This window comes from Anolis carolinensis, chromosome 2 (assembly GCF_035594765.1).
Source record: "Anolis carolinensis isolate JA03-04 chromosome 2, rAnoCar3.1.pri, whole genome shotgun sequence".
NCBI lineage: Eukaryota > Metazoa > Chordata > Lepidosauria > Squamata > Dactyloidae > Anolis > Anolis carolinensis.
The window spans coordinates 106,830,367-106,855,459 of record NC_085842.1 but is presented as its reverse complement, the minus strand read 5'-3'; the positions used below and the strand labels follow the sequence as shown (position 1 = coordinate 106,855,459).

The window sequence follows — 25,093 nt, the reverse complement described above, 5'->3', positions numbered from 1 at the left end:
AACCCCCTTCTGCCTTTGTAGACCAAAAGCACAAGCAAAGCATCCCTGACAGATGGCCACCCAGCCTCAATGTTAATAATAATAATAATAATAATAATAATAATAATAATAATAATAATAATAATAATAATAAGGGTTGTAAGAGAAGAAGAGACCCTTTGAGTCATTTAGCCCAACCCACTTCTTCCCTTGTGCCGTGGGGGCCGGATAAATAGCTTCGATGGGCCGCATCCGGCCCCCGGGCCTTAGTTTGGGGACCCCTGCACTATATCATGCCAACTCTAACACATTCAGTAGAACTGATTAAAGGAGGTTATTTTGATGAAAACTGCTTGTAGTACAGGTTTTTACAAAATATTTTCATGCTATTATCTGAAGTCTTTATAGAGTAAACAGAATAAAAAATAAAGTTCGACAGCCCTGTGATTTTTAAGTTAGTACAAGTTACACATTTATATGGTCCTAGTAAAATATCTCTTTGAGCACTAAACATGCTATGGACTGTGAGAAAATTGAAAATCAAATAAGATGTATATTAAGTGACAGCAGCTGCAAAAAGAGTGAAATGAGTTTTACGATCCAGCAATATTCCACATGAGATTAGTTCCTAAAACTGGTAAAATAAATAATGTGGAAAGAAATTGCTTTTCCTTCTGATAAAGCTGTCTACATTGGGTGTTTCCAGACTTGTAGGCAAGATGATTAATGTATTAATTATACAGCAGATATTTGCGTTAGGACTATTTGTCTTGTTAAAAGCTTTAACATTTTGGTTCTCTTTCAAGAGGATAACATTGCACCTGGTACAAACTGCCATTTAATCCATTAGTTTGACTGAAAGCATCACAGTTTGTCATTCTGGAGTGTAATACATTATATTTTCCACTTCCAGTTTTAGTATATTCCAATAGCATCCTCTCTGTATTGATTTTATATGTTAGCAAGCAACCCTCAATTTCATGTCTGAATTCTAATCTGAATATGGAGTTGCTAAAATAATTCCAGGGACTGTATGTGCAACAGGACTCATGAAAAGCAAATTTCCCAGAATCTCAGAGCCAATGTGTGCAGCAAAAATAATTTCATTTCCTATTTTACTGATAGAAGCATAGAATCAAAGGACCTCATCAAATGGAGCGTTGGCCCCGTCCTACAACGCTGCCAGGACAGAGCCCTCTGGAGCCCATCACATGATGCAAGGCTACTTCTGGTAGGGCTCCATCCTGGCAATGTCATAGGATGGAACCTTGAGAATACAGATGGCTACCTGTGTTCTCATTAGTTAACCTGGGGACAGCATGGGGGAAAGCCAGGCAGTGACGGTTTCCCCCATGTGATGGGAAAGGGGGTGATGTGGGACAATTAAGTATGATTTCCTCCACTTTCTGGCGGATTTTCCCCACTGTCCTCTGGCTTAAGAACCTCCATGCGACGAAGTCCATAGAGTTAGAAAACAAAACCAGGGCTATCTAGTGCAACCTCTGCCACACAGGAAAATGAAGGATGCATCTACACTGTAGAAAGCAGTCTGGCACTACTTTAACTGCCATAGTTCCATGCAGTGATATCCTGGAATTTGTAGCTTCCTGAAGCATCAGCATTCTTTGGCAGAGAAGGCTAAAGATCTTGTCAAACTATAATTCCCATATTGCATAGCAGTGAGTCATGACAGCTAAAGTGGTATTAAGCTACATTATTTCTACAATGTAGATACACCCCAAAACATTGCTGAAATATAACCATTCAGCTTCTGTATAAAACCTTACAAAGGGGAAATGTTCACTCTCCTTCAAATCAAATCTATTCCATTATGAAACAGCTCTTATAGTCCAGAAGCTCTACTTAATGTTGAGGTGGAATCTGTTTTCTTGTTATTTGAATCCATTAGCATTCTGACCACTTGAACATCGAAAACACTTCATACAGTTATAGATCATGATCCAAAGGTGAGCCCATTCCTTCCTGCTTGGAATATAGCCTGTTGGATTCAGTGCATTATATCAGTATAAACTAAAATGTTATGTAAAATTAACAAATGGAGGAAAGCCACTGTGAGTAATTTAATTTTATGGTATGAAGGATAGTTTTTATCCTAGATCTGTGGCTATGTTGAACTCTTTGGTTTCACATTTATGTGGCATTGGGGGCTGTGTGGTGGTGGGTGGAGGGATGGATGTGTTGTTTTGTGGTGTGTGGGAGGAGAAGGCATGTAATTTCCTTGTGCAATAGCACAATGACAAATAAAGCTATTCTATTGTATTCTATTCTATTCATTTACAGATACTGGATAAAATGTGCACAATCTTAAAATAAACAAGATAAAGATTAAATCACAATATTACTAACAAATACATGCTCATCCCTACACTTTCTGGATTTAAGACATACTAAGAAATTTCATGTTTACTAACAGAAAAGGTTTATTCGTCAACTCATTTGTTAAAGTTAGAAAGAGGAGTAGAGTAGGAAAAATAGTTTGATGATTTCTTAGGTGACTGACTCAAGTCCCTCAAACCCCAATCATTTGAAATCAATGTCACATGCAAGCAGTATAAAAACAAATGAATAATTATCATTGAAGCCTAAATATCTTGTACCTTAATTGACAAAGTCAATTTTCACAGGCTAGGAAATCTACAAAAAATTGCTTAATGAGGCATTAATGCTATGTATTGCTTTTCTTTCTAAACAATATGCTAATCCTTTAGGAAGGCTAATTCATTCCATGCAGGTGAACACAAGGAAAGACAACTAAGAGTTCTTTCCAGAGTCTCTAGGATCTTGTAAGGCTGGGGCCCTTTAAACAGTGGTTCGATGGGTATCTTTCAGGAGTGCTTTATTTGTGTATTCCTTAATGACAAGTGTCTACAACAGAAGGTACTTGTGTTCCTTTCTAACTCTATGATTCTGTGATATTTGGTAGGGCATAATTCTTTGACTTTTGTGTGAACATTATGCTGTGATCATAATTTACAAAGAACATTGAGCAGGAAAGCTAAACATTAGATTTAGAATCAAAATTCATCCAAAGGTTATTCAACCTAAATCATCCTTAGAAATTTATACTTCTCCATATTTTATTGATGAAGTGTGTGAACAAGTATGGTGAGAAAGTGGAGTCAGGAACTCAGAAATGTGGTGAAAATGGAAAGTGCATGTGCACACTAAGAAACCAAACCCAACCCTATGGATGGAATGTATACTATATACATTCCAAAGCAACCCAGCAAGGAGGGAGGGGGGCGGGATAAACTTGTTTCCTTTTACTATAGAGGAAAACATGATCCTGAATAGACATTAAAGAAATAGAATACAATGAGGAGGATCAAGACTGGCATTCTGTTCAGTGGACACATCAAGTCAATTGTTGAATGTTGAGCCAATTCATATTGGCTCAACATAAGTGCACTTCATAAGTGCACTTCATAAGTGCAATTGATTTTGTGGCCTTCTCTTAGTCAGGACTAACAATAGAAATCTCTCTTAATTCTATTTCATATTTATTGTGAAGAATCTCACAATGGTACTAAAGAGCTCCAGTTTAGGTTTGAAGACCACTTTTTTGCCTGTAACTTCTTTGAGACTATGTTGATGTGATATGAAAAAATAAAATATTATTTGTAGGAGGCTCTTGGGAATGACAATATATTTGTTAAATACTTGGTTTCACCTTGCTTGCATTTCCTTTTTTAAATAACAATGTATTTTAGATTTATGGTAGGAAGTGAAAGGCAAACAAACAGCTTTTCCAGAAAAAATGGAGTGGTGGGGAAGCCATAAGTCCCTCTAGTTTAGCAAATATCCTTAGATATTCTCTGTGACCAGCCATATATTTACCAGGCTTGACTTCAATGCTACTGCTTGTAAATCTTCAAACATGCTTTGTTTACAGAGAGACAGAGTTCACATCTACTGTTTGTGCTACTGTTTACAATTCAAGGGTGCTTGTTTTGACAGATGGCATTGGAGAGACTGTAGGACAAAAGCAAATAAAATGTAACAAAATATTACTGCAACTGCAAATGCTGATAGGGGATATAGAAAGAGCTCTATGTGGCTGTTACTTTCACAGCTATTCTCCATTTAAAACAGATGAGTATAATGCAGGTTGTGACTAGAGATTTTTTTTCTCCCTTTAGACCCCTCTGGGAATCATGTGAACTACCCAGAATACTAGCCAACTAAATATAACTGGAAATTCATACTTGCATTTTTGAGGGGAAAGGGTGGCATATTAGACATAGTGTATGGAGGTTGTGCAATGTACTTAAAAGTTGTATTGCTGCTTTTAGGCATTCCCAAGATAGGTTTAACTAAAGTGTGTCTGTAGTTAAAGTGTGCCTCACAGTTTCAACATTCTGTCGCTTATACAAATGATGACTGTTTGAATAGTAAATAATGTAAAGGGTACTCACACATTTTACTTAATAACGAAGGTTACCTTGACACATTTATCAAAAAGTTCAACCATTGCAAGGTCCTCCCTCCCCGCCCCAGTTTTGAATTATTCTGTGTAAATTAATACATTTCTCAAAAACACCAAAAATGTTTTTTTAAAAAATAGAAAAAGATCTCTTGTAATCCTTTGTTCTTACATGCAAGATTCAAATAAGCAAAGGTTTTTATCCCTATGAGCTATAAACTTGTAGCCTGGATTTGTGATGAGCTCTGTTGTTGTGTGCCTTCAAGTCAGTTCTGATTTATAGTGAGCCTCGGGTGAACCTCAACCTATCATGGGATTTTCTTGGCAAGATTTTTTTTAGAAGGAGCTTGCTTCACCTTCTTATGAGGCTCTGAGGATATGAATTGCCCAAGGATAATCTATGGATTTCTGTGGCTGAGCAAGGATTCAAATCAGATCTTCAGGAGACCTGATCCAGCATTCATAGCACTACATCATGACCGGCTTTCAAAATAAGATGAACAAGTTGAAAAGTTCTGAAATTTGATATTTTGCACTTCTTACTCCAATTTTCAAACTAGAATCATATTATATAATTCCTACTTTGGTAGAAAAGAGTCATGCTTTTTATTCATTCTTAGAAAATTCTGAACTCTGTGTCGCAGAGGAGATCCTACAGATTCCAGATTTATTTACCTCCTACATACCTATGTGGATCTGGTCACTTGCATGGGGATGAGACATGAGGCCATAATGTTCCCCACTTACAAAATGGAGCAGGGAATTCGAAGGTATCAGTCAGTCCTGCAGTCAGAAGAACTAAGCCATAAATGCCATGGAGAGTGAGTGAAAGGTAGCAAATACAGAACACATCAGATGAGAGAAATGTCTGAAATACCTTCAAACTGCATTAACCCAGCAACCGCTCTTGGGCCAAAGAATGTCACACTACAGCTTGCAACTGCATTTCAATCAAGATCTACACAACAGCTGGCAGAGGGGGCTTATCCATTCACATATTGCACAGTCTCCAGCTGTCTCTGTTTGGCAAGGAAGGTCCAATTCATCCTCTGTCACTCAATGTCTTCAACTGCTTTTAAAACATCCCAGTATATCTCTCTTCCTTCTACTGTCCTGCTTAATCCTCAGCTAACTTCAGTTGCTGCAAACTGATTTCAAAATGGAGGAATAGTTTGCATTCATTTAACTCAACTGGGAGGAGATGAGATGCAGAATATTGCCTTTTCCAGTCGGCTCAGCAAAAGTTAACTGTTGCAGCCTCTTCAAGCTGTGTGTTCTTCCTCATTAATATCATTTGCCTTCTAGAATACATTCTGATATTGCTTAGCCACACATGTCCTGGTTTTCATATATGAAAACTGAGAGGGTATGATAGTAGATTCCATACCATGACATTTTCCAATTTTATTTTATTTAGATACCTACTTTATGTTAACTGAATTGGTTCTATTCTTCTTTCTCTTACTCTTCCTCATTAAATGAATAGATGTTATGGATTGGCTTAACTTGTAAGTTGTAATATACTACAATTTGTGACATTGAATATTATTACCCGTCAAACAAGATGTTTTTGAGGCATTAGCCTGAGATTTCAATTTACTCATGGAGAGTGAGCTACTTGGGTTTTTAATGTTTATTTTAAAATAATTGAATCAATATTTATGTGTCATCTTTAGTCCCTACTTTTAAATAATTATAAAAAAGGTTTTTTTATAGCATGACTGAAAGAAAACAGGTGCTATCAAAACCAAAATAATAATTTGAACAACAATGTTAAGTTAGAAGTGGTAGACTGCTGCTACTAGTACAGTCAGACATTTGTATCCACAAATTCTACATACACTGATTCTACCATGGCATATATATAAAGCCAACCTTGAGTTGATCATTTTATAAAAGAAATATAATTTTATTATGCCATTGTGTGTAATGAGACCTACACAGCCACAGATTTTGCTATCTACAGGGGGTTCTGGAACCAAAATTCAGCAGATGACAAGGGCCCACTATAGTAATAAAAAGGATCACATTATTCTGGTTGAATGAACATCTATCTTTTTCATGTTAAAATTGTTACAGCAGTATGGGTTTTGTGCATGAACCTCGTGTTTCCAAATCAAACTTTTTGTAGCCTGAGGCAATGGACAAAATGCCATCCTTTCCATGTACAGAAACCAATTGGAATGTCAGTGAAACCTTCATTCAGCACTGGTACCAGGACACTGATCTTCATCATACTGAAGAGAATAGGAATGATATGGCAGGCTGCAGAGTACACACACCTGAGCCTTATTAAGAGGACATCTACACTGAGCACGTACCATAAAAGGGCCCTGGATAGCTCTTGTGGATGCTAAATATGCACAGAGTTGATCCAGGGTGACATGGAGCGAGGCCACCTTAACACAGCCTTGACCTGCATTAATCAAAGTTGCAAGTATTCCAAATTGTGGCCCAGAGACAATAAGGGGAGAAATCACCAAAGAAGAATTCAAACAAATAGGCAATGCCTGTAGGAAAATGGTTCGCAAGGCTAAAGCGGAAAATGAGCTCAGGCTTTCCAGAGACATTAAAAACAATAAAAAGGGCTTCTTTGCTTACGTCGGTAGGAAAAGGAAGAACAAGGAGGCGATAGGGCCTCTGCGAGGAGAAGATGGGGTAATGCTGACAAGGGATAGGGAAAAAAAGTAAAACTACTTAATGCCTTCTTTGCCTCAGTCTTCTCACAAAAGAAAGCCGTCCTCAACCTCAGCAACATGGAGTGGATGAAGGATTGGGAGAAATCCAACCCCAAATAGGGAAACAAGTCATCCAGGAATACCTGGCCGCTCTAAATAAATTCATGCCTCCAGGGCCAGATCAACTACATCCAAGAGTATTGAAGGAACTAGCGGAAGTTATTTCGGAACCACTGGCAATTATCTTTGAGAGTTCTTGGAGAACAGGAGAAGTCCCAGCAGATTGGAGGAGGGCGAATGTGGTCCCTATCTTCAAGAAAGGAAGCCTCACGTCGATACCAGGCAAGATTCTGGAAAAGATCATTAAGGAAGTGGTCTGCAAACACTTAGAAACAAAGGCGGTCATTGCTAATAGTCAACACGGATTTATAAAAAACAAATCATGCCAGACTAATCTGAACTCTTTTTTCGATAGAGTTACAAGTTGGGTAGATGTGGGGAACGCCATGAATGTAGCTATCTGGAATTCAGTAAGGCCTTCAACAAGGTCCCCCCATGACCTTCTGGCAAACAAGCAAGTCAAATGTGGGCTATGCAAAACTACGGTTAGGTGGATCTGTAATTGGTTAAGTGAATGAACCCAAAGGGTGCTCACCAATGTGTCGTCTTCATCCTGGAAAAAAGTCAAGAGTGGAGTGCAGCAGGGTTCCATCCTGGGCCCAGTTCTGTTCAACATCTTTATTAATGAGTTAGATGAAGGGTTAGAAGGCATGATCATCAAGTTTGCAGATTACACCAAACTTGGGGGGATAGCCAATACTCCAGAAGACAGGAGTAGAATTCAAAACGATCTTAACAGATTAGAGAGATGGGCCAAAACTAACAAAATGAAGTTCAGCAGGGACAAATGCAAGATACTCCACTTAGGCAGAAAAAATGAAATGCAAAAATACAGAATGGGAGATGCCAGGCTCAACAGTAGTACGTGTGAAAAAGATCTTGGAGTCTTCGTGGACAACAAGTTAAACATGAGCCAACAATGTGATGCAACGGCAAAAAAAGCCAACGGGATTTTGGCCTGCAAAAATAGGAGTATAGTGTCTAGATCCAGGGAAGTCATGCTACCCCTCTATTCTGCCTTGGTCAGACCACACCTGGAATACTGTGTCCAATTCTGGGTATTGCAATTGAAGGGAGATGTTGACAAGCTGGAAAGTGTCCAGAGGGTCTGGAGAACAAGTCCTATGAGGAATGGCTTAAAGAGCATGTTTAGCCTGCAGAAGAGAAGGCTGAGGGGAGACATGATAGCCATGTACAAATACGTGAAGGGAAGTCATAGGGAGGAGGGAGCAAGCTTGTTTTCTGCTGTCCTGGAGACTAGGACACAGAACAACGGCTTCAAACTACAGGAAAGGAGATTCCACCTGAACATTAGGAAGAATTTCCTAACTGTGAGAGCTGTTTGGCACTGGAACTCTCTGCCCCAGAGTGTGGTGGTGGCTCCTTCTTTGGAAGCTTTTAAGCAGAGGCTGGATGGCCATCTGTCGGGGTGCTTTGAATGTGATTTTCCTGCTTCATGGCAGGGGGTTGGACTGGATGACCCATTAGGTCTCTTCCAACTCTATGAGTCTATGATTCTAGGCATCCAGCATCACCGAATATCAGGTTTAGCACCAGTGGGTGGTCAAAAACTCCTTCTTGTCTCCCCAGTGGCGAGGTGGTGGTGGTGGTGGTGGTGGCGGTGGCAACTGTGTAAAACCAATCTGGCATATGCTATGTCAGATCAGCCCTAGGATACTGAGTCAGAGTAGATCCAGCCTTAGTATGCTTTTCTGCAATTTTCCAGATTGTTTACACCTTCTGCAATCTAATAACATTAATCTTACTACATTATCTTTTCAAAAAGTGGCTTAAGAAACCTGTAGTTAGAATTTGCTTATTCTACACCCTACCTTCCTACTTTATGCCTAAAATGCATGCAAAATAACTTAAAAAAACAAAACAAGTATAACTCTTTAGAAGAGCTAGGAAAACGTCTGAACACAATGAATCAGAGCACAAAAGGCACAATGAGCAAAAATGGTGACACAAGTTCCCTAAGGGATTGCCAAAAATAGCTTTTTAAACACATTCCACCATCTACCAGAAGTTTGAATTGGTCTATAATGCAAGATAGAAGGGAGCACAAGGTAAGGGAGGCAACTTCTAGACTTGGATCTGACTCCTAGGCTGGATCTACACTGCCCTGTATCCCAGGATCTGATCCTAGATTATATGTTAATCCCAGATTATCTGGCAGTGTAGACTCATATAATCCAGTTTAAGGCAGATAATCTGGGATCAGATCCTGGGATATAGGGTGATGTAGAAGGGGTCCTAGTTTCATAGAAGTTCTCATTTCTTTTGTTTTGCTTGTCCTTCCATTTTTATATATGTCCTATTAAGTATCTACACCGCCTTTTAGGAGTTTCCCTATAAAAGCTTTTCGTCTTTCAAAAATTGCCATGTTGTATACTGCTAATGCTAAGTATTTTTTGGAGTACCCATTTCTATCCCTCTTATAGACTCCTACAACAAAAACAAAACAAGAGATTTAACAATTTCTTAAAGTTTGACAAAGTCATAACTGTGTTTGTTTTATTTTCTTATTTATTTGAAAGAATGAACAACAGATGTGTCACCACCCTTCAAGTACAAGAAAATTTGTTTCTTGACATTTTGTGACCTAATTTACAATACTATAGAAACAAAATGGGAAATTGTAGTAATATGCTTAATAGAAAATGTTTCCCACTTCACATTTACACTGAGATACATTAGACTTCCCCAAAACGTCTGCTTAATAAAAGTAAGATGTTAACAGTAAATAGAGTTGTGATCTCTTATATCTGATGACAACCAGCTGTCTATGTTGATAGAAAACAGTTTGAGACAGATGCCAATTAATAACAGAACACAATAGCTAAGGTATTTACTCACTCTTGTCTACTTGTAGCATTTTGTTCCAGTAGTATCACTCAAATAACATGCTAGGAGTATACATTGGTGAATAAATATCTCAGATCTACATATTTTGCAACAATTATGCTTTATGTTCTTTACCGCAACAAAAGTCTCTAAAGTTTTATTGTCACTCTCCCAGAACATTCTGCCCTACTGAAGAGAATTTTAGTCTACTAGTTGCAGCCTCATGCCTGAAGGAGAGGAATATATGTTTTTAAAAGTTAGTTGCTGCCATTAGTCAATGCCTCATGACTCTTTCCCTGACCTCAGACAACCATCAATCACAATGCAATCACACAACAGTCTGGGACATTTTGCCAATAACCTTTTGGTTTTAACTTGAGAGACAGTTGATAAGAGCTGAATTAAAATAGCTACTTACTATATGTCTGCTTGTGTCTCTCTTTCTCTTCAATGAATTTTAAAGTGAAGTGAATGGTTGTTCAAAGCAACTTCATACAAATAAACACTGACTATGATTAGAATATACAGCTTACTTGCCACTTGAGCAAAAATTATGTGCTAGCCAAAGAGAGATTGTTATGCAACAATAAAGACTAAGCACACATGACACAAAAATGGAGATGTGGAATATGTGTGTTGTAGCTCAGCAAGTGGCAGAGAATTTTTCTGATGACGGGTCAGAGAATGAGGAAATGATGGGTTTCAAAATGAGAAGTCTCTGAGTGATCAGAGAGAGTTGCAGGCTGATGAGACCGATGTTGTAAATTCCTGTGCTTGTTCCCAGGCAACAGGGGAAAGTGAAAGTGAAAGTTCCCTTGCAAAAAGGCCTTGGGCCGATGGGGAGTGTTCTCAGGAAACTAGATTAGACCTGAGAAAACGAGTGAAAAATAGACAAGTGAGATATTCTCAGAGAATCCGAGATAAGATCTTGAAGGACAGGGATCTTCGGCATGATTTCATGGGTGCCTAGATGGGCTTAAATTAAGTGGCATTGGCTTCAAGCCTCTCAGAGGAGGCAATGTTACTATGGCTCGCCTGTCTCTGTTCTCAAGTCTTTGATTCAAGTATTCTCAAGTTTTCTGTTCTGGTTTATGCCTTTGTTTCCTGAAAGGGTTTACCTTGGAAAAGTTCCTGTTTTCATGTTTATGGATATATGTATGAAGAACTGCTGTGGATTTTGGATCTTGACTTTATGTACTTTGGCATTTTTGGATTACAGTAGAGTTTCACTTATCCAACATAAACGGGCCGGCAGAACATTGGATAAGCAAATATGTTGAATAATAATGAGGGATTAAGGAAAAGCCTATTAAACATCAAATTAGGTTATGGTTTTACAAATTAAGCAACAAAACATCATGTTATATAACAAATTTGACAAAAAAGTAGTTCAATATGAAATAATGCTATGTAGTAATTACTGTATTTACAAATCTAGCACCAAAATATCACGATTTATTGAAAACATCGACTACAAAAATGCGTTGGATAATCCAGAACGTTGGATAAGCGAGTGTTGGATAAGTGAGAGACTACTGTACTGCTATTTTACACTTTCTACTGACCCTTTTGGACTTGCCCTTTCCCCCTTTTATTCTGCTTTCTTTAATAAACATTTTTAGATAGAATTATTGAACTCTGGTGTGGTGCTGGGTGAAAAGGTGTTTCACAGTGCTAGAGTGCAACAGTGCGGCTCTCCAGATTTTAGACTGCAGTTTCCATCAGTCCTAGCCACAATAGCTGACTGCAACTCCCATTAAGCACAGCCATCAGAGTCATCCTGAGGGAAGATACAAGTTGAAGTTTAACACCTAGGGTGCCAAAGGCTCTCACCCTCTACCATTTAAAATTTATGAACCGTTTATCTCATTTGAAAGCAGTTTATTTCTGACTGCTTACACAAAATCAATTTTCCCCAAACAATAAATATTATTCTCATGAAGATTTCCAACAAATGATGTGGCCATTTTTTTTCACAATAGAGAGAAAACTTTCAGATACAGAAACAAGTTTGCAGTGTAGGATAATCATTGCACACTATTCTGGGACCACTGCTCAACCCAAAGTCATGCTGGATGCAATGTTGTGCAGTAGAATCTACTTCCATTCTCCTTCCTACTGGAGCGATCAACAAAAAATTGCTGGAAAGGATTTCTTGCTCTTCACAGCTGGTGAGCCCTCTTATCCCAACAGAAATCTAGCATTTGTTATTGCATTTCCAGTTTAGACATCAAACAAAATATAAAAAAGAGGAATTCTTTGCAAATTATTGCAAGATTAGTCTTATTATAGAAAGTATGTCTAGTTACCTTTTCTTCTTGTGACTTCAAAGTTTCTGGAGCCCTACAAGAAAAAACATATAATTATTTATTTCATTTCTTTTGCTTAATCAATGAGTTGATTTTTCAAATCATTATCCAACTCAGCTGGTGGCTAAACCGAAAACTTTTATTTGATAAATACATTTATAAAAAAAACCCTCTATCAACTAAAGTAATGTATTTTAAAGTAAAGTTAAATAATGCACATAAAAGATACTGGAAGTAAGATAAACAGCCCAGGTAAAATATTGGTTACCAGCAACTATTTATTATTAAAACATGTCTCCACAAAAATGTCCCTAGAATTACAATCAAATAGGCTAATCATAGGACACTATTTATTACACTCACATGGCAATAAATTCTATTAAAACAGTCTTATTTTTGGTACTTCACAATGCATCATGAAATGCTTATATGATCATCATAGCCAGGGAAATCCTCTTTTAATTGATTTTTTGAAATATGACTGCTGTGATGAAATAGATATTTATGTGCATTCTGGTTAATTACTTAAAAAAGAAAAAAGAAACCAAGCCAAGGGCAGTAAAGATATGTAATCTCGTGCTACGTATTTTAAATAAATAAAGTATAAAATATGCTATTAAGGCACACAGAGAGATAAGAGAATATTCTGACTCATAATTAATGGATCTCACAGACTGGAAAATAATCTTGTAATTACCTATATCTAATCTAATATCAAGATGGCCTCTCTAATTCAAACAATATTTAAAGCTATTTCTCCTCCCATGTTTGGGACAACAGGATTGAGCAATAATGAGGGGAAATCCTTGAAATAAAAAAACTGAACAAAAGTTGAAGTACTATTTGCACCATCGTCAAATATATAGCTATCATATAATGATAAACAAACTCTATGGTTGAAAACAACAAGGAGGTTATTTCCCTTTCAACAGAATACATATCCCCATACATTTTGGACCAAATTATATTATTGTCATCAGGGACCCCAGAACCCTTTTAATTTTTTTTCCTTTGGGTTGTAGTAGATTTGGCCTACTTAAAAATATTCCACTGTAACTTTAAAATCCTTAAAATGATGACCCCTGCATTCAGTGTAGTTTACTCCCACAGAAGTGTGCATATGATAGATTTTGGCAGCTTTTATTATTCCTAAAAGGGCTGATTCACAAACCCTCTCTGCCTTAATGCTGTCTAGTGTTTAATCATTTAGTACAATTTTGACTGATTATTCTAGAGCAGATTGAGCTATGGATGAGTCATGGTTGCTCAATTTTGAAATCATTTCATTGGAGAAAATGTGTATTGAGGGAGGGGGTTACTGCTCCCTGTTCCAAGACCCATGACTGATATGTGGAAATTGTAATGGATTGTAATAGTGTTCTATTAAGAATGGATGAATGTCTGGAGTAGGTAGTGTGCTGGATGAAGAAGAAGAAATTGAAACGAATCCAGACAAGCCAGAGGTGCTTGCCATCAAGAGCCTAACTTAGGGATGGAAGTCTTCTTCATAATAAAAACATCTAGTATTTTTGTCATAAAACTTCTTATCTCTGGTAGACTAACTTTTCAGGATCCACTGGATGTCATTGGGAATCCTGTTATTCTTGTCACTAACATCTTTTTTTTTTCTGGTTATACCTACATCCCTGAAATACTGATTTTCCCTTGATCCTATAGAAAACCCAATTTTTCATTTTCTTTTCTTTGTTTTAATAGTCAATAAAAGGCTGCCATTCTTCAAATTTAGAAGAATCTGGCGATTGAGCCTAGTCAGTTTGTCCATCTCTAATTATTACAGCATTAGATTTCTTCTTCAAATTTATAAGATTCTGCCAATTGTATAAACCTGATCAATTTGTCCATTTCTACAAGCTCCATCATTTTTATAATTCATAAATCATGAGTGGGAATTTCTTCTTATTTCTAGTAATTGCAAATAAGGAAAAGCTCTTCTTTTGTATAACTAATTTAGTCCATTTAGGATTTTTAAAATTCTCTTTCTTGAGATAGTAGATGATCATCCAATCCTTCATCATGTGGAGTGGCCTGTAGCTGTTGTTGAAGATCTTCCTTATCCGGGATCCATTGAGGCTGCCATTGTTGTAACTTGTCAGATTCTGAGTGCTCAGAAGATGAGGAAGGGGATACTGGGATAGATTCTAAGGGCCCAGAGGAGGATAAAAGTTGTCTGGAGAGACTTGCTTTGGAATCTCCTGGTAGTTCCCATGAGACTGGAGAAAGCAATACCAGTTTACATGAGAATCTGCCAGAAGTGCAGGCTGATAGAAATGTGGGAGAAGAATGTTTGTCCAGATCAAGACACTTGAAACTTTGGAAGCAGAGCATACAACAGAAATGGACTCGCTTTTCCCAGCAGCTTAGAGGAAAAGCAGATGTGTGAGGAATTATGTCATGGGAGGGATTGGGGCTTTTAAGTGGTTTTATCTTGATACAATCCTTTGTAAGAGCAAAGTTGTATTCAGGTGAACAGCTCTTGGTTCCCAGTTCTATGTTTTTGGATTCATGAATTCAAGTTTCTAAGTTTGTTCCTTTTTCTAGTTTCATGTGTGACATAGATTGCCTGCCTTGGATTCTTACTATCATGTTTATGGATATATCTGTGGATTGACTCTTGAGACTGGATTTGAAAGGATTTTGGAATCTTGGCTATCTTGGAAATAAATTTTTGAACTTTGTCCTTTTTGGATTTGCTTATATTTATATACTCTTCTCTTAATAACCAAAAGGTTATTAAACTTACTGGATTACCTGGACAGAGTGTGGTTTGTAGTGAAAAGGTGTTTCAGGGCTCTAATACAACAGCCATCTCTTCTTGCCTTCTTGGATGTTCTCTTTCTCCTTGGTCGTCTGATCTTTCTTCTGAATCTAGGTCTTTTTTAAAAAAAATTCTCATAAATATACTGGGCCATCATCACTGTAGGCCTAGGGAAATTGTTAGATGCACCTCTGCTCCTATTGAAACCCCTGGAATGACGTCCTCGTCCTCTGGCCTGTTGACTCTTGCTTCGGCAATCTCTGGCTAGATGCCCTGGCTTGTTGCAAACGAAACACTTTCTCACAGCCGACACACGCACATCTGCAGACACAGGCTCCTTCTCCTTCAGCTCCATTTGGGATGACTCCCCCTCGCTCCTGCAGCCTCCAGCCGACTCCTTCTCAAAGAAACGCCGGTCTTCTTCCTCCAGAACTCTTGCACACACCAGATCTAAACTCAGATCTTGCGATGGCACAGCTTGCAGTGAATAGAGCAGATGGTCCCAGTCACTAGTCAGGCTAGACATCATGATGTATGCTTGATGCTCTTTGTTTATTTGAACACCTCTGGCTTGGCATTCCAGAAACAATGTCTTCAGTTTTTTCACATGCTGTCTCACATCTCCGCCTTCAATTAGCTTTGCTCTGTACAGCCTCTTTGTCCAGATCATCTTGCCTAGTGTGCTTTCTCTCTGATGCACATTCCTGAGAACTTCCCACACTTCTATGGCAGTCTGTAGATTTTGTGCATGCACTAATTGATCTGGCATTATACTTAAGATCAAATTCGCCAGTCCTTTCTCATTTTTCTCTCTGTCTGCTTCTGTGCCTAAGATCGTCTTCTGCAGCCCTTCTCTCACAAGCAAATGCTGCATATCACAGACCATTCTTTATAGTTATGGTCGTTTAACCTCTCAATCATTGTCAATGAGTTTGAGGCAGCCATCCTCTCACCTTCTGGAGACTCTCGTTCTCGAGTTTCAGCCCAGCCACTGATGGTTCCACACTTTCAGTAGCTTCTGGCAAGTCCCCCTCAAGCTTCAAGATTTATGGCTCCACACTTCTCACTTCTGGCCATTAATCAGTCAGGCTCCAGCACGCCCCGCTTGCAGCTCTGCTTCTCCAAGAATCAATCTTTCACCGAAGACACACCAAATTCACACTCAAGCAGGCTCACCAAAACAGCGGGTCTAGTTTCTGGTCACACTCGCAGCTCCAATTTTTTCTCCACTCCAAACTCCAGAATCAGGTCCAGTCTGTGATCTGGTCCAGTCTAGGAACTGGTCAGTCTAGGAACTGGGCCCATAACCAAAATGTCAGAGTAATTTGCAGTGCAGCAGTAGTTGGATGGAGTCAGTGGAACGCAGAACGAAGAGACACCCAGAGACGTTAGTAAAAGTATATACAAAGTTTTACTATATGTAGTAATAATCAAGACAAACAGACTTGCAGACGAACACAGGACATGACTCTACCCTTAGGCAGACAGCACTCGACACAACTCAGAACTGAACTGATGCAATCAGTAATGCACACACACTTGTGTCTGGACACTCAAGGTCATCACAGCTTCTCAGCAATTACCTCTTTCCAGACTATAGCACACTCTGGATGATGCAATCAGTATGCAATACAGGCAAGACACAAATTGCATTTAAACACTATCTATACATAAATCCCACATTAACGTAAGAGGTGCCAATGCTTTGACTGGGGATGCTTCCATTATGTCTTGAGCTTGTTTTTCTGGTGTAAGAGCGTGTTGGTGATGACAAGATTGTGTTCTGCACAGGATGCCATTCGAGTTGCTGTTTCCAGCCTCGTCTTTTCCTATGGTCCCTGGCCATAGGTCAAAGTCTCGTCCGACTCTTGCATTAAAATCCTCCAGGAGGATGATTTTGTCCTCTTTAGGTTTCTCTAATAGGATGGTGTTCAGCTGACAGTAAATTTTTCCTTGATGTTTCATTGGCATCTAGTGTTGATGCATAGGCACTTATGATAGTTGCCTGTTGGTTTCTGGCAAGGTTAATTCGGAGGGTTGAGAGTCGTTCGTTAATGCCAGTGGGTGCTTCAGTCAGGTGCTTCACCAGATCATTTCTGATAGCAAAGCCAACTCCGTGTATTCTTCGTTCTTCTTCAGGCAGTCCCTTCCAGAAGAAGGTGTAGCCTCCTTTTTCTTCCTTCAGCTGTCCCTCTCCTGCTCTCCGGGTCTCCTGAAGGGCTGCTATGTCAATGTTAAAAGTGTCCCAGCTCCCTTGCAATAATAGCAGTCCTGCATTCAGGGCATACACTATCAGTGTTGTCCAACAGTGTCCATGTGTTCCATGTTCCAAAGTTCATTTCTCTTTTTTGGCCACAGGATGGTGACCCCTCTGGATGTGGCGGTCCAGTCAAAGATAAGAGAGGCAGACTATGTTTAGAGCACCTTTTCTAGTCCTTCTCCATGTGGGGTGAGTAGAATGAATCCTTAAAAGGGCTGCTCAGTCATGGATACAGCTGCCGGACTACTCAACTGCCTTGGACCTTGAGGTAGAGCGACTGAGTCCATATCCACCGCCCATGTGCCAGTCTATGACTGGTGTCTTCTGGATTTCACAGTCCTGCCCCCATTGCCAATCACTGATCATCATGGGACTTTTGTTGGTTTGTTTTTATTTTTCTTGGAAGATGCCTGTGCGTGATTTTTTTTAATGTGTGGAGAACGGTGCACAGCTGATCAACACACAGTCTTCACAGAATGAGGTCCCAGCAGTGGTGTGATTAACATAACGAGAGTGGCTTCTCAGTCTGTTGCAGCCTTCTTCCGCCTTCACAGCCATTGTAACATGTATCATGTTATCCTCCACCTGCTCCGCCATTGAGGTCTTTGGGTCTTCGGATTGTGCTTGGTCTGGAACCTCCCTGCGGCCACTCCTGGGAGTGCATGAATCCAGTGGTTGTGCTTACAGGTTCATCGGAACACGCAAGCCCCCTCACCACGGCAAAGTGACAATCCATCAATAGTTGACACATATACTCCCTCTTATATACATAGGGAGAAAATATTAACTAAAGTGATGTATGCCTTCAAATTTACAACTTATGGTGATGCAAAGGCAAACTTAACACAATGTTTTCTGGGGCTGAGTGTGTTTGACTTACCCAAGGTCATACTCAACCGACTTTCAAATCCAACATTTCTGATATTTTGCTTTAACAGTAACAAAATATGATTTAATTTTAAGTAGTTAAATTGTGTAAAAATGGAAAACAAAAACAAAAAAACTTGTGGCACTTTGCTTCTGTGGAATGTCCAGTGTGGGGGAAAGAACTCGTGTGTGCTTGAGGCAGATGTGAATGTTGCAATTGATTAGCAATTGATTAGCATGGAATAGCCTTGCAGCTTCAAGGTCTGGCTGCTTACTACCTGGGGGAATTCTTTATTGAGAGATGTTAGCTGGCTGAGATTGTTTCCTGTCTCTTCCTTTTCTCCCTGGGCCTGAGGCCATTAGGAATTGTGGAAGTTGAAGTCCAAAACACCTGGAGGGCCCAAGTTTGCTCATGTCTGTTGTAGATGCACCCTGCTTCTCCCTCACGCAAAAACAGAGGCCGGGGACCATTCATGAGGAAGAGCCGCCTCCTTCCCCTGGGTTTCGGGGACAGCTGGGTCCATGCCTCGGGAAGAGAGAGATGACCTGAAGTGGCGGCCTTTCCTCCTCGCCCGGATGGAGACCATATTATCCTTGTAACACTTAAAGAGAATATGTAAACTCTGATTCCAATATAGTCTGACTCCCCATTTCTCTTCCCCACCCACACCCCTCGATGCGTTTTTCTTAATAAGAAAAATCTTATTTTTCAAAAGTACCTTTGAGATTTTATGCATTTTAGGGTGGCCTAGCTGTTTTGTTGTTGTCATTGTGTGCCTTTCAGTCATTTTTGACCGATGGTGAGCTTACGATAAATCTGTCATGGGGCTATGGGACCCAACAAACCTTTTGGGACTTAAACATAGAAGGGGCTATTCTGGGATGGTTGTGCGGTATTTTTTTGCTAAGACCAGAAAAAAAGCAAGCTATTTAAGATAGTTAGTCTGTGGTGCCAAGGAATGCTGGAGAGGCCACCTGAATCCTATCCTCAGTTAAATTGCATTTAAAGACTATGCCAATCTTGCATAACTATTTAGTTCTAATTATTCAGTGCTTCCCTGCCTCTTTCTTCGTGTGTGTGTGTGTGAACATCTGGGTTACCATATTACATTCTTGTTCATCACTAGAGATTAAATCTCAATATTTAAGACCTACATCCCAACTGGTTCCACTTCAGTTGGGATTAGCAACTGATTTTAAACCTAGCTACTTCTTAGAAGAAAAAAAGTATCCCCATGTTTTAAATCCTTCTTTACATTTCTAGTAAAGATATTTTATTATATACAAACTCAAGATGAAACTATTTTGACAGAAATTATAGTGAAGCACTTGTATACATTGCTACAAGAAGAACAATTTTATGCTGAAGCTTTCAAATAGCTGTTTATAAATGGAGCTTATTTCCTGGACATCATTTTATGAATGCACATAAGAGTAACTAAAAATATAATTTAATTCTGGCATAAGTCATATGTTTTTATGTGGAGACTTTGTTTCAGGATTTTAATTCACTTTGCCATATCTTCCTGTGAATATGAGACTGCAAATCCTTTTGAATGTCACATAGTTAATTAGATGCAGCACATTTCCACAACATCCCTCATTTTCAGCATCCATTCTACCTCTTATTAACACAATATAACTGATTTAAAACACATTATTATTTATGCTAAAGTCACTGTCACATGGTTTTTAAAGATGGCTTCTTCACAATTTATTTATTTATTTATTTATTTATTTATTACAATATTTATATCCCGCCCTTCTCACCCAACAGGGGACTAAGGCGGCTTACAATAAAACGCATATATAAAAATTATACAGTGCAATATAAATCAGTTAAAAATTATTATTAACTTACATCAGTATTCATAAAATACATTATAAAATACAGGTATGCATGTTCAGTTCAAAAAAATGGGTCTGTCGATTGAGTTCCAGCGTACATGATAATAATTAACGCTACCAATTATTATTTGCCATCATGTAACTGCACATCCAAAGGGAGGTAGCCATGGTGTAACAGGTGCAAAATTGTTATTAAATATCACAATGCTAACTTATAAAGTCAGTGGAAAGCTTCCTTCACATGAACTGCTGTAAAATACAGAAGCACTCCAGACACCTGGATGAACCTTGATGCAATATGACAACCTTCTGCACAAATAGCTTTTTTGCTGTTATGAAAGACTGCATCCAGCTGTCAGCCTAGAGAAAAAAAAACACGATTTGGTGTTACCAGTTCCTGATTAATGTTGAAGTATGGCTTGTGTTTATAAGGAAATATTAAAATACAGTATCCGATTTAGGCTTGTGGGCTATGGGTGTTATTTGCCAAAATGGATTATCCTACAGTAGTATGTTACTGTGACAGTAAAATAAACTACTCTCTAGTCTTCTATGTTAAAGAGAAATGATGCCAGCAAATTTCACATATCATTAGTTATATATGGTTATACACGGTGATGGCGATGCTAAATCAGTGATTCTCAACCTGTGAGTCTCCAGGTTGAGAACCACTCCCAGAAATCCCAGCCAGTTTACCAGCTGTTAGGATTTCTGGGAGTTGAAGACCAAAACATCTGGGGACCCATAAGTTGAGAACCACTGTGCTAAATTTATTGTTAGATACGGAGGGGTTTGAAAACAAGTTTTTAAGTGTGAAGTACAGTAGAGTCTCACTTATCCAAGCTAAACGGGCCGGCAGAAGCTTGGATAAGCGAATATCTTGGATAACAAGGAGGGATTAAGGAAAAGCCTATTAAACATCAAATTCGGTTATGATTTTACAAATTAAGCACCAAAACATCATGTTATACAACAAATTTGACAGAAAAAGTAGTTCAATACGCAGTAATGTTATGTTGTAATTACTGTATTTACAAATTTAGCACCAAAATATCATGATATATTGAAAACATTGACTACAAAAATGGCTTGGATTATCCAGAGGCTTGGATGAGCGAGGCTTGGACTAGTGAGACTCTACTGTACTTGAAACAGTGGACTTAGATGACAAATCTGTAAGTTCCAATTTTGCATCTCAGCATTTCTATTTCAGGTTCTTTTCTCCTCATATATGAAGAAATTGACATTTGACAATGCTTGATAAAGTTCCGTTTCCTATTTTATAATCTCCCTATTTATCAGAAGTATCTACTGAACACTACAGGAGAATTCTGACAGCATTCATAGAATCATAGAATCATAGAGTTGGAAGAGACCTCACAGGCCATCCAGTCCAACCCTTGCTAGAAGCAGAAACATCAAATTCAAAGCACCCCCGACAGATGGCCATCCAGCCTCTGCTTAGTACATCAGTTGCTGAGAAAGAAATCTCAGGGCCCTTCCAGACAGGTCCTATATCCCAGGATCTGATCCCAGGTTTTCTGTTTATCCCAGATTATCTGGCAGTGCAGACTCATATAATGCAGTTTGTAGTAGAAAACCTGGGATAAAATCCTCGGATAAAGGGCCTGTCTGGAAGGGCCCTCACTCTACAATTGGTGTTTTCACAGCTGAAATGTATTTATATTATAAAGCAGGAACAATTGATGCAACTCTTCAGAGTTTTCAAAGATATACATTCTACACTAGCTATTACATAAGTTGAAACATTTATTTTCCTTTTTATTGGGCTATTATTGTTATTGACCTTGCATTTTAAGTCTGCAATTTCTGAGGTGGGCAATATTCTTTCAAGCTAACAAACACCTTCAAACTACCAACAGTGAAGCCGCTTGAGCAAATAATAGTGTCTTTTGTATATTTGTATGCTGAAGCAGAACTGCAATCCATCATGATAAAAGACCTTATTTTAGGAAATTCCACACAAGGCTGAATGCTGCAGCGTGGATAGCACAGGGGCAATTTGATCAAAATCAAATAATATTTGTTTGTCTGTACATTTGACTCAATGTATAGGTACACCGACTTATGAATACCAAAATTCCAAATATGATACGTTTAAGAGCAGCACCCACTTAACATTGACTTTACAAAGGTTCTACCTTTTAATCCTACTATGTGCTGATCTGGCTCTCATCAAGAAAAACATGTTCCAAATACAGGAGGTAATGTTGCCGATTGTGTCTGTTTTATTTGGGGTTGTTGGTCTTTCTTTATGACCTTTCTGTTTCCCTGCATATTTTAAAACTCAGATGCAGCTTTTAAAATGAAAAGTCTGTACTTGTCTTGCAATGTTCTACATAGCTTTGACATGCCTTTTATGCTTTAAATCAGGCCTGCACAACATATGCTCATGGGCTAGTTGCAGCCGCAAAGGCCTTCCCTATAACTCACAGAAGAGCCCAGGCCCTTTGTTTCCCAGGTAAGGGATGGGGCTTCCCCTTCATTGGGGAGGAGGGCGGCCAACCAAAGCGTTTGGAGGGTAAGTTTTGCAGGTCTGCTTTAAATATTGTTAGCCAAATGGAAAAACATTGAGTTGGTTCCATTGGAATTTGAAGTCCATTGGAGTTGTAGTTTTTCAAAATCTTCAGCTTTCTTTGCCAAAGAGTTCTGGTGCCACACTGAACTACAAATCCAAGGATTCCATAATATTAAGCCATGGTAGTTAAAGGGATGTCTAATTGCATTCATTCTACAATGTAGGTGTACCTTGAGTGGCCTTGCAAAAAGTCATACTCTTTCAAGTCTAAGAAGAATACAAAGGCAAATCCGCCCCTCCAAACAAATCCTGCCATTAAAACTCTATGACAGGGTCACTTTAGCATCACCATAATGATGACTTGAAGGCAGTCATCAACAACTGTCTGGATTATAGACACTTGTAATCCATAGTTCACAAAAAGTAGGTTTATTCCAGTGTTTTTCAAAAGTTAAATACAAAGAGCATTTTAACATCATGTCAATCTTTAAAAAAAATGAAATGTTAAGCTATTTAATTTAGACATTATTGGCTACTGAATTTCATGGTTTCTCTATAAACATACAGATTAGAATATTTGTGAAACCTTGATTTGTAGCTTTTATATAAACAGGAAAACATATGTTATTTACATTTGGGGACATACTGTATTTTATAAAAAGTGCTAATGAAGCAAAAAAAAAAGATCACAATAGTAGAGCACAGACCTATTTCCATGTTGTTGACAGTATAAATTTGTCCCTTTATAAACAATAAAGTACTCTGGTAGCTTAGCTCAGATAAAATCATCTGGTCCACCATACGGTATCTAATTGAGATAATTGCTCTGCTTCTTTCTGTTATTTCTGGATGTCAAATTATAAGACCAGGTACAGCACACTAAATCTCTCTACTCATATTATATTTCAAATATTATAGGTTATACTACAAGTCATTATAATGGTGGTATTAGAAAATATACAAAGAAAAATGTAACAAAACCTCACAATTTAAATTCTCTAAATATTTATTTTGAAGGAATAAACATTTGACAATTTTCCATGAACTGTAATAATAGTTTCTAAGGAATCCAGCAGATGTTATATTTTTGACAAAATAATTATGTGACTTTTTGTCAATAAAACATTTACCAAACTATTTAACTATATTCTTCTCTTGCACTAAGTTTTGGTTATCAGCAATGAACTGAAGGTCCATGGTCAACTTCCCCTCCAGGTTCATTCCAAGACTAGTCTAAGGCACAGTTACATAGTTATTAATCCAGTCAATATTCTCTCATTTGCAGAAATGTTAAATAATAAACCATTACCTGTAACATGCTATATTTCAGGGTAATTGAGGCATAACTTTTTTCATTTAATGAGTAGCATTTATTCATTACCTTTAAAACATTGTTTGAAAAGTATACCTTTAAAACATTGTTTGAAAAGTACAGTAGAGTCTCACTTATCCAACATTCGCTTATGTTGGATAAGCGAATGTTGGATAAGTGAGACTCTACTGTACTTTACAGTTAACGTGTAACATTTATATTTAATTATATTTACTTTTTATTAGTAACACCCTCAAATAGGAAAATGTCCATACACATCCTGAAATTATACTTTTCAAACAATGTTTTAAAGGTAATGAATAAATGCTACTCATTAAATGAAAAAAGTTATGCCTCAATTACCCTGAAATATAGCATGTTACAGGTAATGGTTTATTATCCAACGCATTTTTGTAGTCAATGTTTTCAATATAACGTGATATTTTGGTTCTAATTTTGTAAATACAGTACTTACAACATAATATTACTGTGTATTGAACTACTTTTTCTGTCAAATTGGTTGTATAACATGATGTTTTGGTGCTTAATTTGTAAAATCATAACCTAATTTGATGTTTAATAGGCTTTTTCTTAATCTCTCCTTATTATCCAACATATTCGCTTATCCAACATTCTGCCGGCCCGTTTATGTTGGATAAGTGAGACTCTACTGTAATGAGAAAAAAACCAGAAAATTATCAATATATTGTTGTTTACATTTTAAAAAGCAAAACTGACCCATTCCAAATTCCAAATTCTGGTTCTATGAATGCTTTCCAGATTTCCCTTTCCATATTTTGGTCAGGATAGTACTTGTAACATATCCCCAATTCTAAATTAGTTTGGAGACAAGGAATTGGTATTGTCATCCACCATGATTCCCTTATTTAAAGCATTCAACTTCTTTTTAAAAATATGTTTATTAAGTAGGGATGGGCGAATCTTTGGAAAACTTTGTTTATCCTAATAAATTCGTTATTCGAAATAGATCTGAAGGGGTTTCCGAGATGGTTTGGCACTTTGGAATTAACCTTCCAATTCGAAGCATTGGTGCCCATGCCTCTAAATACCTTAGGATAACCTTCGGATATATGGGAAAGTATTTTAATTCAAC

At 38.1% G+C, this 25,093-nt stretch overlaps 1 protein-coding gene across 3 annotated transcripts in view; it reads right to left on the bottom strand.

Moving 5' to 3' along the window:
* The window catches only part of fstl4 (follistatin like 4), a 638,776-nt gene that overhangs the window by 588,082 nt on the left and 25,601 nt on the right, over positions 1-25,093 (bottom strand). For all 3 annotated transcript variants that reach the window (XM_062970369.1, XM_062970368.1, XM_062970370.1), the window contains exon 3: positions 12,378-12,411. In XM_062970369.1, the coding sequence (XP_062826439.1) occupies positions 12,378-12,411 (34 nt within the window). The remainder of the gene's footprint in view (positions 1-12,377; positions 12,412-25,093) is intronic.